Genomic DNA, 14,952 nt, shown 5'->3' with positions numbered 1-14,952 from the left:
GGGGCAACCATGGCAGCCGGGCGGGCCGGTTCCTCTCACTCGGATTAAAACACTGGTGTCCATGACTACGCCTCGAGATTACAGGTAACTTAGCATCAACTATAACAGAATTTATTACAGTCGACCACGAATTCATACCGTGATTCACATATACACAAATAACTTTACCATCATTATTTACGCCAAGATTTGCATATTGTAAAGTGGGTTTCATAGAATACAACGTAATCAGGCATTTAAGCAATTCATCTTATTAAAATAGTATTATCACAGCTTAAAAAGAACCAATGGGCCAACGCGTTTGAAGTCACGCGCAATGCCGCTTTTGTGTAGACATTCGTCATTGCTGCAGGGTTGTTGCAATATAATATATATTTTATATCATCCGTTCTACAATTGTGTATTCGTATTTATGTGTGTAGAGTACGACGAATAAAATGAAAAAAATATTGAAGTACATAATATGACGAGGTTTATTATAAAGAAATACAAAAAAAAAAATACAAATTAGACAGGCTAGTATAACTTACTAATACCTAAATTACCATACTTATTACCATATTACCATAATTATTATTATAAGCAGATGTCCTTTTAATAATATTCTCTAGATACCAAAAAAAAAAAAAAAAAACTACTGATACGGATTCTCTTAAAATCTACAAATGTGAAACTAAATGATATTTTCGACATTTAGATTTACTAGTTTGCAGATTGCGATTGTTGAGTTTGACGATGAGGTAGATTCTGATACGTAGAAACAATTTTAATAAAAATTCAGACGGGAAGCAGGCGCATGGTTTTGTATTAAAATTAATGTTCTTTAAGTGTTGATATGATGAAATTTTAATGTAGTATGAACCATTATAAAATATAAATACGCACAACTCAAACAAAACACTTATATAACAATGAAATTAAAAAGCGTCAACCCCGACTGACTTGTCCCAAACGAGTGTATGGCAGCTAGGGCTCGCTATCGCGCCTTTCTCACCCCGCAAACCCCACACGATTGCTCTGTCTAGACGTGTCCGTTGGCCGACTGTATGTTTCATAGGCTGTGGTATTATTATGAGAAATAGGTACGCCTTCTACCAAGAGTCCTGACACACCTGTACAGGCATGATTTTGAATTAAAAAACCTAAATACGAATTTGTTATTTAGATCGCAGAACTCGTGCACTCAACCACCGTTCGTGGAATTCGACATGTCTGCGGAAGGATTCGGTTGTTTGTATTTACCGAGCATCGCACCTCAATCAGCTAATCTGAATGCACTGGGAACGCAAGACAATGCCACTCTTGGCGGAATTGGCTCAGGTACGACTATTGTATATTATTACTTATCACTTTTATTATTTTACTTACTTTACTTACTACATTTTAATTAAGTATACTTTTTCTAAAAATAAATAAGTTAGTATATTATATAGCTGTATCCGACTGCATAATTGGTTATTTATGTATTTAATATAATTTTCCGTATTTTGTAATACTTTAATTTTGCAGGAGATAGAGTATTTCCACCTCAAACTGGTTTGACGTACTCAACGTGGATTTGCGTGGAGAAGTACTCCGATCCACGCACCGACCCGCATTGCGTGAGACTGCTGACCTTAGTTCGAAATATCAACAATAGTCGGGACGAACATCTAGTATGTCTCACAGTTGTCTTATCTGCAAGGGATAAGGCTATTATAGTATCAACTCAGGAGACATTGGTTCCACACAGTAAGTGCATAAAAATACTATATATTTAGTTTTTATAGGTGACCTTTTTAGGTATGAGAGAAAATAATATAATTGTTGGGAATTCACTTTCTTACGACGACTAGCTATCGGCAACTCCACTTACCTTGAATGGTTATTATTTTTTGGCTACTATTTCTTACTTCTAGATACTTCCAATTCGTATAAAAATTATCGAGGTATTAGGGAGCGATAGTTACAGCGAGTGCTTCTTCTCTGCATTATTAAACCATATCTTTTAAATAATTAAATAAATATCTTCATTTCGAAACGTTGGTTTACTTTTAACAACAATTTATATTTTAATTTGTAAAATAACAATACGAAGGTGCTTTTGAAGTTTATTTGAGTAAAGGTATTGTATTCATTTGACGTGGTGCGCAGACGTGGGCGAGTGGGAGCCGGAGGGCGGCGGCGAGTGCGGCGCGCGCGTGTGGTGCCCCGACCTGCAGCACGAGGGCCAGTGGCACCACCTGGCGCTGCTCTTCAACCGCGCCGTGCTCAAGAACTCCTCCTTCTCGCTCTACCTCGACGGTGCGTGAAACTAGTCTTCTAATACTACATACTATACGAGGTAGCGGACGAGTAATAGAGTGCCAAGACGGTCTTCATTATTATAATGATTACGTATTGACAAGTTTATATTATGTTATTATAGAATATAAATTTCTACAAAAATATATGTCTACATTTATCCCCGACATCTAACTGCGACTGTCTGATATCAATTAGAACATTCTAACAAGAGTTTTGTCCGATGACAACAATTACCTCAACTGGGATACCGCTCGAGTCTAGTGTACAGCAAACTGCTCGATGCCATTTACCACTTTCATTATTGAACGCCTGAAACGCTATATAGAAGTAACGGTCGCGTGGCGGGTGGCAGGTCAGCACATGCACTCGGGCAAGCTGCACTACGTGAGCGCGAACCCGGGCGGCGGCGCGGCCACGCTGTCGGGCGCGTCCAGCGTGTACTGCGTCATCGGCACGCCGCCGCAGTGGCGCCGCTACTCGCGCCTCGTGTGGCGCCAGGGGCCCGCGCTGCTGCTGGAGGACGTGAGCGTGCTCGTGGCGAGCTGGCGGGCGGCCGGCAGACCGATCGTTGCTAGTTATTGTACTTAGTGCGGGTGAAGCCGTGTGGGTCGTCTAGTAGCCGATATAAATAATAATTCTAAGATTTATAGTATCATCGACGAACTATATCCGTAACATCTTTCATGATTACCATCGCTTAAAATTAATTGTCAGCATTTGACCGCAGTTTATCTTGTTAAAACCGGACACCTTTAAATGTTTAATAACAATATTAAAATTATTTTCTATTAAAAAAGAAACCTAAATGAAATCAGGTTTTGCGGTTATGAAACCATAAGTATTCTGACGTAAAAAAATTAGCACATATGCCGTTCTGTTCGCCAGCTCGTCATTTGCATTAAGAATTTCGATCTCAGCTAACAAATAATATCTATACATTAATAGACAATTTAATTAAAGCGTCGCTATTGTATTGTATGTGATTTAAATACGTAATGGTGAACTCTTTATTTTAATATTCTCTTTAATTCTATTTAAGGTACTCTCTGCGCAAACCATTTCAATAATATATCAACTCGGACCACACTACGTCGGCACTTTACAAGCTCCATTACTGCCCGGTCAGAACCAAGAGCCCCTCACGCCCTTGATTGCTGAGGAAAAAGTTGTCTTTGGCATAAACGCCCGTGCGATTTCCCAGCTCACACTCGCCAAGATACGCAAGGTTTACAGCAAAAACGATAATAAAGCAATAGCAAAACAATTGGGCATGTCATCGCATGAGAATGCGACACCTATACGAGTGCTGCACAATTCCGCGGGACATCTGGTAGGTCCGGCGCGATGTTTAGGTGGCACGGTCGTCGGATACCTGGGTGTGAGAGTGTTCAGCCCTAAACCAGCGGCTATCATGGTAAGTATCTATAATATTATTTTTAGGACCCATTAAATCAAAATTAAGTTTCTAAAACCGTAAATAAGATATCCCATTGTGTTTTTTACTCTATTAAGATTAAAAAATTTATAGCGCTAAAAATGTATATGGAACTTACAACAGTAACAAAGTTGTATGGAATAGTCAAACTTAGAGATAATAGTAGATCTAATGGTTTTAATGATAAACTATAGCCTGTTTTTTTTCGCTACGGACTAAATTGACATAAGCTGTGTTGCTAGTTTTTTGCGAATCATTAATAGTGATATGCCACTACCGGAACTTTACGTAATTTACAATTTAGTATCGTTTTTCAGCAATAATTACAAAAATGTGTCTTAAAAACTTTAGAATGTGGCGACAACCGTAATGTACCTATAGGCATACCTATATATGTACATGTATGGCTAATGTATAGATATGATAAATGAAACACTTATTTTTTTAATTATTTATTAATCTTAGTAATCACATGCAAATTAAGGCTATCTTTCAGATTAAGAACTATCGAATTATGGGGTTTTGAGGAATGGAGGGTGGAGGGTGGATGGGGAGCTATACTAGATAACATTGCCATCGTTCGGAAACCAATGGTTATGGAGATCTATCTATCTCAGTCTATGTTGTCTATACGGCTGTTTCAATAGTCAATCTATCTCTGGTTTCGCCTCTTAGTGATAGGTTTTTGACGCAACTTCTATGGAGCTCACGTCAAAATTATATCTCTAGTAAGCAAATTCAGAGATAGATAGAATATTGAAAGTGGTCGTATGTCGTTTATGTCAGTTCGTATCGTTTATTGATCTTGCAGTCAAGATCAGTTTTACGTACTCCTGTTCGAAAATAACATGTGAAATGTGAAATAAACGTGTGAAAGCTGCGGAATTCTTCTTCTAATCTCAAAACTTTAACCATGGATATCTCCATAATATCTGCATAACCATGGGGTTCCGAAGGGTGGCAATGGTACCGGAGGTACCAGTTTCTCTTTATAATTTGCCTTATGTGCAACTTTTGGAATGCTCAAATTCTCATTCTCCTTGAGCACTTTGTATACCGAACTCCTGGCTATGTTTAAAATTTCAGCAGTTTTTAAAACACATTAGTTTTTCTTCAGCGTTTAGGTTGGAGATTCTGTTCTCTTTTCGGTGTATACTTAAATGTACGCGTTAATTATCATGTTTTTTCACTTTCGGCGATAGATATATGCATTTGCCTTTTTCTTGGCGAAAAGTTTTCTTCATCGCGCTTACGCAACAAAGTTGAAGGCTGAGCGTCCATTATATATGGCTCAAACAAAATAACAAAACTTAAGAAATAAAAAAAAAACAAAACAAACAAACTCAACGAAAAGGAAACAAATAACACGTTAAATCGCATACGACAACGGGCGCATTCGAACACTTCAGAGATTGAAGGACGAATGCCGTGTATTCAAAATAGCACCGTGTTCTCTTTTTTTATGGCATTAGCTACAGTCTATCGGCCAATTTCTAACTTGTTATTGCGTATTCTTCAACAACAAATAAATAATTGTTGTATTTACTCCGTATAATGAGTAATTACAATATTTTTTTTTTTACCATCATTTTTAAAAGATTCGTCAAATAATAATAATAAAATTATGTGGGCAAAGTAAAAAATTACGATTCATAAAACCGGTTTCGTAGTACAGTACTATTACTTAAAAGCTGGTATCATTATTTCGAAAATTGACATTTGCATGTGTCAATTTAGTCCGTAGCGAAAAAAAACAGAGTATACATTACTCTTGCAGATAGATACCGTCGGTGGATGTTCTGTATTACTGGGACTCATTGCAATGGCACAAGACGTAGAATGTTTATACGCGGGAGTGAAAGCCCTAGTATGTGTAGTACGTTCGAACAAGGCGGCTCAAGCAGAAATGGATCGAAGAAAAGGTTACCAAACATTAGCGATGCTGTTGAAAAAGAAAAAACCATTACTGAATTCCCATATATTGCATTTAATTTTTGGTCTAGTTGGGACAGTAGACAGTCAAAAGGAAACTTCATCTATTCCGAATTTAACTGCTTTTCAGGTAAATTAAATTAATTAGTTATGTTTTTTAGTTTTTATATGACAAATACGTTTTTCTATAATTTTATTACATTTATATTTTGGAGTTCAAAACACAGACATAAAGAAACAGTCCTTTTAAGTATTCCAAAACATAAATTGAGTGATTATATTGTTTTGAATTTCTAAAAAGATCTACATATAATCTATAATAAGTAATCAAATATGTGATTTTAGGATTTAATATGCGATCTTGATGTATGGTTAAATGCGCCCGGTGGATTAATAAAGTCTTTATTGGAACATTTATTCGAACTGGCAACAGAGACAGCTCACAGAACGCACAATTTACGCACAATGAGGGAACTGCAACTAGTACCTAAACTACTGTACGTTGTTAACGATATAAAGGTCCCTAGCACAAAAAACGTTCTCATTCAACTATTAGCCAATTTACTAGGAAGTCAGCCGCGACCGAGCGATTTACTCTGCCTCGGACAATTTTTGGCATATACGCTACCACTACCTTCTCAATCGGAACAAGGAATAGTGGTCAAAGAGGGAGATTCTGATAAAGAATCTGAAGGGGAAATTATAAATCTCAGGAACAAATGTTTATACTTTATACATTGCCTATTATTAATGACGAGGAATGTTGAAAACCAAATCGTTTGCGAGGAGATATCTCGAGTCCTGGGGACAGACTGGCTGCTATGTTTCATGCAAGAAAATGTTCATCCCAGCACAGTTTTGTTAGCGTTGAAGATATTAGTCGTGCTCTGTTCTGGTCAGGGCCAGCAGTCAGCTATATTACAAAGGTAACGTCTATTCTCTTATTCATATTTAAGACACATTTTAAACCGACTTTAAAATGGAGGCTCTCAATTCGACTTTATACTTTATTTATTAACTTTTTACCTTATATATTAACTTTTTACTGGGTTGAAGTTGCGCAATTTTGATGATTCTTGTAGTCCCATTTCAATTCGAGTGATATCCAACAAGTAGTTTTTGACTTATCCCTAATTGCGTATTTAATTAACTGCAACTAAGTTGATGAGGTCTTATCTAGTATTCGTCGATGTAAATTGAAGTCGATTTTTCTTTGTTTGAGAACAAACATAAGAATTTTTTGATTAAGAGCCATTTCACAATTTTACGCTCTGCAAGTTTAGGTAAATTTGGTCGCATCGCGCGAGTCGTACGAGCCGCGCGATCTTTGTGCTAGTACGTATAGTGTGACAACCAAAAGACCATCGTGATCATTTTCTGATGTATAATAAAAATTATAACTATGGTATAAAATGTTTTTTACATAATTAATTTGTTAAAAATTTCAAGTATGTTATATAACAACAGTCAATAAATTTAAAATAAAATTAAAAAAATCAATTTTATGAAACAATTTTTTAAAATTGATTTAGTTTTTTCAGTTTACGAATGAATCTAATATTTACGATATGAATAAAAAAGCATTTAATGACATCGACACCGACAAACATATTAATTAACAAATAACAAGACAAACAGATTGAAATGCCTATTTGTATTGATAGTGTGAGAAAAGAAAATTAAATTATACATCTGTTTACAGAAATTATCATTATATTATTTTACAGTCATTTTCGTAATATGTTTATTTTATTTATATTTTATTATGAAAGTATCAAATGCGTTTTATCCGCTATAACAACAGGCGCTTAGCGCGTGTGAGCGAAAGAGACGGCTGCGCAGAATTTGGCGTGGACCTTACCTCTAAGAGCGCTAGCGCTCGACTGATTTACCGGGCTTGATGCGTGGCAATATATACTATCTTTTTATTATTTAATATAAAATGTATTAAAAATAATTACATCTTTTAATTATTTTTTTTTTGTATTCCTTAATGATGTAAGTTTACTTTGATGAAGATAGTTCGTTAAGATTTCTTAGTTTTCTAAGAGAAATATCGCTTTTAAAATTGTACTTATTTGGAAAATATTCGTAAATTTAAATTTTTTTTATCGTTTAATAGAGATACAAATGGAATAAAAATCTATGATAGTGGACAACAAAATTATATTCCACATATTATGATATTTTTTAAAAATGGTTTCAACGTAGAGGTTATTGAAAAGTAGGACTTCAAAGTATACATTGCGACCGTTTACCCAGGGAGGAGGCTGATGAAAAGGTTAATAATTTTATACACATAATATAAATCAAAATTCTGATCTGACTATGGACTACAACAAAGGTTGCTCTATTATATTTCAAGAATATAAATTACATTATTGCATCCAACACTGAGATTAACGACGTCAAAATATTACAATTTCGCGGATTGTTACCGATTTTTGTGAAATGGCTCTTAAGAAAGTGAATTTTTTATACGTCTAGGTAGGTCTTAATTTTGTTAAAGCTTAAGGCCCATTTGATGGTAAGTGGTTACCGTAGCGTGTAGAAGCCAGCAATACTGGAAACGTCGTTTGCGTGTTGACGATCCTACCCCACCCTCCCCAGGAGCTCTGGACATTTTACCACAGGAACAGAACACTACTTGAGAGCAGTAATATTCAGATGCCATCTTCTGTCAACTACTCAAGCGAGTATGTTCCCAGACAGTCTGCTTCAGATTTGGAACGGGATATATCCTGCTGTACTCCACCTCAATAAGATAAGAATGATACGCTTCAGCCTATAATATCCCACTTATGGGCATAGGCCTCTTTCCCTTATGAAGGAGCAAGGATCAGAGCTGCACTGATGCAGGTAGGTGGATAATAAGATAAGAATGATAATGAGACATATATTCGTGCGCAGGTTTCGAGAGGGCGCGGGTAGCGGGGGCTGGCTGAGGCACACGGAGCTGGCGTCGCAGCAGGCGGGCGTGGTGCTGTCCGCCGTCGTGCACTCGCACTCGCACCTGCACACGCAGCTGCTCTACACCTCCGGGTTCACGCTGCTCGCCTGGTACTACTCGCCCGCCATCTATACATATTATAAAAATGTAACGGGTCGCTATCTGTACGGTTAAGATATGTGAGAAAATAATCATTGGGACCCTTATCAACGTAAATAGCACTCAAAACAATGATTGTCAGAACTTTTGTCTGTTTGTCTTTGCGTTTGTGCACGCTAACCTCAGAAACGGCTTGTTCGATTTAGATATTATTGTTACTAATATATTGTGACAAGCTTAGCTTTATATTTAGTGTTTGTTTCATGTCAATCGGTTCATAAACAAAAAAGTTATGCCAATTTAAAGAATCACGTTGAACATGTTAAGTCACTCACTATTCGACGCGGACGCAGTCGCGAGCAGAGTTAGTCTATAACTATAGCTCAATTAAAGTGACGTCAATTATGCGTTGAATATTTCTTTATAACAATTGTTACGATTATCATTGTGGCGAAAACAGTTCTTTGTATATTGAAACGACTTTGGTGTATCTTATGCATGATGTTAACTTTATGTAATAAACGTCATCAAATAATAAAAAATTCGATTTTTCAACACGTTTGTGTAGGTTGATGTAATTTAAGTACATCTTTTCATTAAAGTCAAAAATATTTCATTCAATATTAACAAATTGTAAGATTAGTAGGTTGGTTCATAATTTACGTCATACGCAAAATGGGGGAAGCTAGGAGGTCTATGAAATGTGACATTGTATAATAAGGGGTGGGGAGGGACCCAAAATTATGTAACATATTTCAAAATATAATGTATTTAACAGTATTTAAACATGATATTTAAATAACATGCTATTGACAATGACCTTAAAAAATGAAGTTAAGAATTGACACTACCTGTGCAAGTGTCGGAAGATGAAATTTTATTTTGAAAATATTTTAGAACTTTTTTTTGTGTGACATCACACTAGGTAGAAGGAGGAGCCTCAAAAATGTGACCAGCGGTGACAGAGACGCGACTAAAACGTAAAATTCGCATGACGTAATTTATAGATAACCTCTTGTACGTATCGATCTTGAACGTAGACGAACGTGACAAAGTACGTCTCGTGTCGCAGGCTGTCGCTGTTCCACCTGCAAGTGCCCGAGCTGTACTACCTGCTGTTCGGGCTGGCGCTGGGGCAGCCCATGCAGCACGTGGGCGCCGAGCGCGCCGTGTCCGTGGAGCGCGTGTGGGCGGCGGCGTGGGGCGGCGCGGCGCCGTCGCGCACGCCCTCCGCCGCGGTGGCGGCGCGCGTGTCGCTGTGCCCCGAGGCCGTGGTCATACTGCTGGCCACCGTGCGAGCGTTGGTCCACGCCGAGCCGGATACGTTGCCCGACTGGCTCGCCGACCACCCCATATCTATTATACAGGTTCGATTTCGCGTTTTCGTAAATGGTGTGTAATATTTTTTGTCATTTTACCGCATTAGTAAACAACCAACTAAAGTGTAGTTAGTTAATAAAAATTCGGTATGTGTGGTGGCTCTTCTTGGCAGGCCTGGGGGTCTGTCTGGGTACGGGCCTCGAGGTTACCCTCTTGTTTGTATGAAAAAGGTTGATATTTGCTTGCGGCGATTGGTTTTAAGAAAACGACGTGTAGTTTGAATGCAAGTTTATCATCATAGTGGAATGTACAAATGCACGTATAGATAGTTTCTGTTTAAACATGTCTATAGGTATACAACACAAAACTTTAATCTGTTTGGACACTCTTTACCCGGGCTTTCATCACCGGGGCTTTGCCTCCGGGGTCACGTTATGTCGGCCCTATTGGGCCTTTTTTTCATTTTGTCGAAATACTTGATTGATATTTGACGACGTGTAGCGTAACGATTACGGCACTGACTCGAGACTGTAGCGCTGGCAGTCGCGAGTTCGATCCCCGCAAATGGCAAACGTTTGATTTGGCTATACAGATTGCTGCTGTGTCTGAGCGTTTGTGCTTATGTAATATTTGTGTTTTTGGACCCTCGACACAGGAGTAAATCCTAGTGGGGTCCATTGAGTTTGAGGTGTTTATTTATTTATTTTATTACATAAATTTTCTGCCAAAGCCAGCCCTGCGGTCACCAACCCGCCTGCCCAGCGTGGTGACTATGGGCAAAACACATGAGTTCACGCCATTTTTGGCGTGAACTTGTGGAGGCCTATGTCCAGTAATGGACTGCGAAAGGCTGCTGTGATGATGTGATGTGATGAATTTTCTGGGCCCAATGCAATAATTACTATTTGTCAATATTCCGCGCTTTATTTACTCAGTTCCTTATTCGTATTTTTTTTTCAATTTTAGGTTTTGTTTTCCTTCTACAACACTTTACCGGATTTCGTGACATTAATGATGAGCGCCGAAGTTTTAACTGCATTGGCGTCTATTCTCTTTCCTCCAAATACGAAGGATGATATACATATGCGTAAGTATTACTGATCTAATTATATCTTTCTGTACATTGTTTTGAACTTATTATATTAATTTGTTTTTGTAAATTATAGTTGTGATCATACGCTCATTACACTGTTATTTAGAACTATATAACACCAACATCGCTCCCCCGGAACTCATTTTTAAGGACTGAAGTTAACAGTCGAACACTTTATACAATAAATAGTATAAACATCTATATATTAGTACGTGAAGAAAAAAATTTATATCTCGTTTTAGGAAAATAGCGTGGACGGGGGAAAATGAAATTTCGCACACTTATAGTTTTAAAAGAGAAAGAGTGCAGACTGTTAATTTTTTTTTTAATTTTGAATAAAAAAATACATTAAATTAATAAAAATAACATTACACACACTACCATGTTTTGATACACACAAACGCATATATAGAGTATACACTCTGTTGTTTATTATTACAGAACTATATATAGTCTTTGACAACAGAACCTTAATAGTGTATAAACTTATAATTGAAATGAATTATGGTCGAAAATCGACCACCGGGCGAGCACTAGTAATATGAGTTGGTCGGGCAGCGATCTGCGAGAGCGGCGACAGCTCGGGCGCGTCGACGCCGGGCGCGGAGGAGGCGGGCGCGGCGGGCGCGGCGCGCGCGCTCACGCAGCACGCGGCGCGCCGCGCCGTCATGGACTTCCTGCGCGCCATCGTGCTCGACTCGCTGCCGCTCGCGGCCACCGCCAAGGCCGCCCCGGTGAGGCTTGCGCGCGACTTCCGACATTTAATTAGAACATTATTTACTCTCATTAACGTTTTTTAGTAGTACGTAGTTTTTCTAGTTGTATTTAATCTTCTCCGATTCATTTTATTTTTAATTATAAAATAATTTTTAAAATCTGAGCCGTCTCGTCAGTGAGTTCTAATAAAACTAACTTTCTGCTTAAATATACTAAATATAAATTAAATATTAAATATATATAACCAAAAAACCTACGTAATTAAAAGAAAAAGAAGACGGTATACTATAATGGAGGATCATATTTGGCTTTATTTTACGTACATTACGTGATTATGATACTGAGGGTAAAGAATGGTCGATATCAGTAAAGGATTTGGCTTGGAAACTTTTATTAGGGCTCGGGCTTTGTTAACATGTAAATGGCTAGATCATTTTTAATTACATTTTGAGAGCGTTGCATGCGTTTATATTTTTATATGAAAAATTTATATTTTTTAATAAATTTGTATATATTCATCACATGTGACCTATGTTATGGTTACTTTAACATTAGTGGTCCGAAGTTGTGATATAAGCAATGGTATAACAAACTTATGTATTACAATTACAATTGTAGGTGTGTAACTATTCACTACCCATTGTAACTCATACTCACACACATAATACATAATCAGTGAAAAAACTTACCTTATTTATAGTAAAATAATAATAATAATAATAATAATAATTAAAATAATAAAAACTGAAGATTACAGCAGTGTTGTGTTATACAGTGTAAATAGATTTATCAAAGTACATATAATATTGTTAATACATTAATAATAAAAAGTCACAAGCTAACAAGCTACAGTTGGCGATGTTGTTTTAGAGCGCGCCCGACCCCGTGGCCCCGTCCATGTTTTGTACGCCCTGTAGCCCCTGCTCCGCTCCGCCAAGATCTTACTTTTATTGCGTAAATATGGGGATATAAGACTATTATTTTACCCTAACAAATCTATCCCACACTAATGCTTCATTAATGCTTACCTTCAAAGTAGTTTAAAGCCTAATGTATTTTAAGTTGAATGTGTCGGTTTCTGGCAACATCTAAAAAAATTAACTCAAATATAAACATTATGTATGATGTGTTTGCTGTGTGGTTACGGTATTAAAGAATATATCCACCCCATCTCTTCTCGTGGGTGTCGTAAGAGGCGAGTAAGAGATAACACAGTTCCACTACTACCTTGGAATTTAAAAAGCCGATCGATGGCGGGATAACCATCCAACTGCTGGTTTTGAAATACATAGGCCGAAGACGGGCAGCAGCGTCTTCGGTGCGACAAAGCCAGCCCTGCGGTTACCAAGCCGCCTGCCCAGCGTGGTGACTATGGGCAAAACACATGAGTTCACGCCATTGTTGGCGTGAACTTGTGGAGGCCTATAACCTACCTATAGGCCTATAGTAGTAGACTGCGAAAGGCTGATGTGATGATAATATGATGTGATGATATTGGGATGTATCCATATTGTATGAAATATTTTTCAAGGTTTTAGCAACATATAATTTATAATAGTATCAATGACATAAACATTTGACCAAACGCTAGACGTCACTCGCATTCTCATACAAGTTAAGTTTCCCAACTTGATAGATTGGGAGACTTTTTCATTCCGACTCTCACGAGGGCGATGTTTTGTACCTTAAACTAAATATATGTTATATTTTAAAATGTATGGAATTACGGCCTTTAAATAAACAATAGAATAAAAAACTTTAAATTAAATACTACCAAGCATGTGCGGTGTTAACAGCTTGATCTAAAAAATACTGTTTCTCTTATATGACTCTTTAGACGATGTAAAGTTGTATACATTAATGTTTTTAATATATTAGAGCATGGAATAATTTTATTGATGAAAAGCTATTAATTGTATAGTGAAAAACTACTTCATTGTAAAATAATAACAATACTAAAACTGAACTGTCTTCATACACAACTTTATAACCACTACTTATACGTATGCTATACCATTTCTACTAACACGCACGCCTTGCGTTTCAAACAAACTAATTCTTGTATATATTTTCTCTACATTAAATCCATTTAAAAAAAAGTATAAATATAACTAAAAGACTTCTTTCTAGGTGATAGATTTGGTTCTCGACGCGTCGCCAGCTAACTCGACGAGTCAACAACAGATTGAGTATCAGACAGAAGTTTTGACAACAATCATGGAAAATTTATTGAACACTGAACTATTCGGTACCGAGTCCAACATCTCAAATGTCTGCTACTTGGCTGCTCGACTTGTAGATAAGTTGTGGCAAGGACAACTGTCTAGAGACCCACATGAGGTAAATAAAATTTGTGCTTGTTTTCACGTATTGCACTCTGAGATTTTTTTAACCGACTTCAAGCGGGTGATATAATACGAATTGTAAGTAACATAAAACTTAAATAGTGTAGTGTATTAATAAGTGTTTCAAATGTAAGGACACAGCTTACATCTGTGTTTTAAAGTAAAGTAAATACCCATTTGGCTCGTGAAATCCCTACCACAACTAACAAAAAAGAAATAATGACCTTCAACCATGTGACCCAGATCAGAATTTGTAGCTAAGAAACATCTCGATAACGTCACCCTTCAAATAAAAAAACTGCATCGTAATCGGTCCATTCGTTAAGGAGCTACTACTTTTTGGGTATGCGGCTATTAATATTGTATGCACATAATATTATGTATATATATTTCTTTTTCAAGGTCTTCGATTTCCTAGTAAAGCTTGTAACGCAGGCCAAGAAGAAGTCGTCAGTTATGTCTCTAGAAGGGTTACATCACTGCTTAAATAGAACAATATTGTTCTTATTGTCACGATCTACGGAATCTATCGCTGACCAAATGTCTGTGCTCGAAGCCTTACACAAGCTTACAACCAACAGGTAATAGAATATATTTCATTACTTTTACCGCTTTTTTATTACATCTTTTCTTTATTTGTTTATAAAGTGTTACAATTTGTTATTATTTTTTCAATTTGAACAATAAAAATATTTTTCGCGTTATAAAGTATTTTATTATGGAAATACAGGTTGTCAAACTTCGTCTACTAATAATAAGTATAGAAGTTGAGAAG

General features: G+C 37.0%; 1 protein-coding gene across 1 annotated transcript in view; it reads left to right on the top strand.

Moving 5' to 3' along the window:
* LOC123655859 (WD repeat and FYVE domain-containing protein 3) overlaps nucleotides 1-14,952 on the top strand; it is a 43,154-nt gene that overhangs the window by 7,325 nt on the left and 20,877 nt on the right. Inside the window, exons 13-27 of the mRNA XM_045591607.1 lie at nucleotides 698-740; nucleotides 1,166-1,320; nucleotides 1,510-1,731; nucleotides 2,134-2,283; nucleotides 2,639-2,808; nucleotides 3,326-3,700; nucleotides 5,499-5,783; nucleotides 5,999-6,579; nucleotides 8,564-8,713; nucleotides 9,775-10,069; nucleotides 10,989-11,109; nucleotides 11,674-11,849; nucleotides 12,703-12,786; nucleotides 13,963-14,172; nucleotides 14,580-14,758. Of these exons, the coding sequence (XP_045447563.1) occupies nucleotides 698-740; nucleotides 1,166-1,320; nucleotides 1,510-1,731; nucleotides 2,134-2,283; nucleotides 2,639-2,808; nucleotides 3,326-3,700; nucleotides 5,499-5,783; nucleotides 5,999-6,579; nucleotides 8,564-8,713; nucleotides 9,775-10,069; nucleotides 10,989-11,109; nucleotides 11,674-11,849; nucleotides 12,703-12,786; nucleotides 13,963-14,172; nucleotides 14,580-14,758 (3,196 nt within the window). The remainder of the gene's footprint in view (nucleotides 1-697; nucleotides 741-1,165; nucleotides 1,321-1,509; nucleotides 1,732-2,133; nucleotides 2,284-2,638; nucleotides 2,809-3,325; nucleotides 3,701-5,498; nucleotides 5,784-5,998; nucleotides 6,580-8,563; nucleotides 8,714-9,774; nucleotides 10,070-10,988; nucleotides 11,110-11,673; nucleotides 11,850-12,702; nucleotides 12,787-13,962; nucleotides 14,173-14,579; nucleotides 14,759-14,952) is intronic.

This window comes from Melitaea cinxia, chromosome 8 (genome assembly GCF_905220565.1).
Source record: "Melitaea cinxia chromosome 8, ilMelCinx1.1, whole genome shotgun sequence".
NCBI classification, from domain to species: Eukaryota; Metazoa; Arthropoda; class Insecta; order Lepidoptera; family Nymphalidae; genus Melitaea; species Melitaea cinxia.
This window is presented reverse-complemented; position numbering and strand designations above follow the sequence as displayed.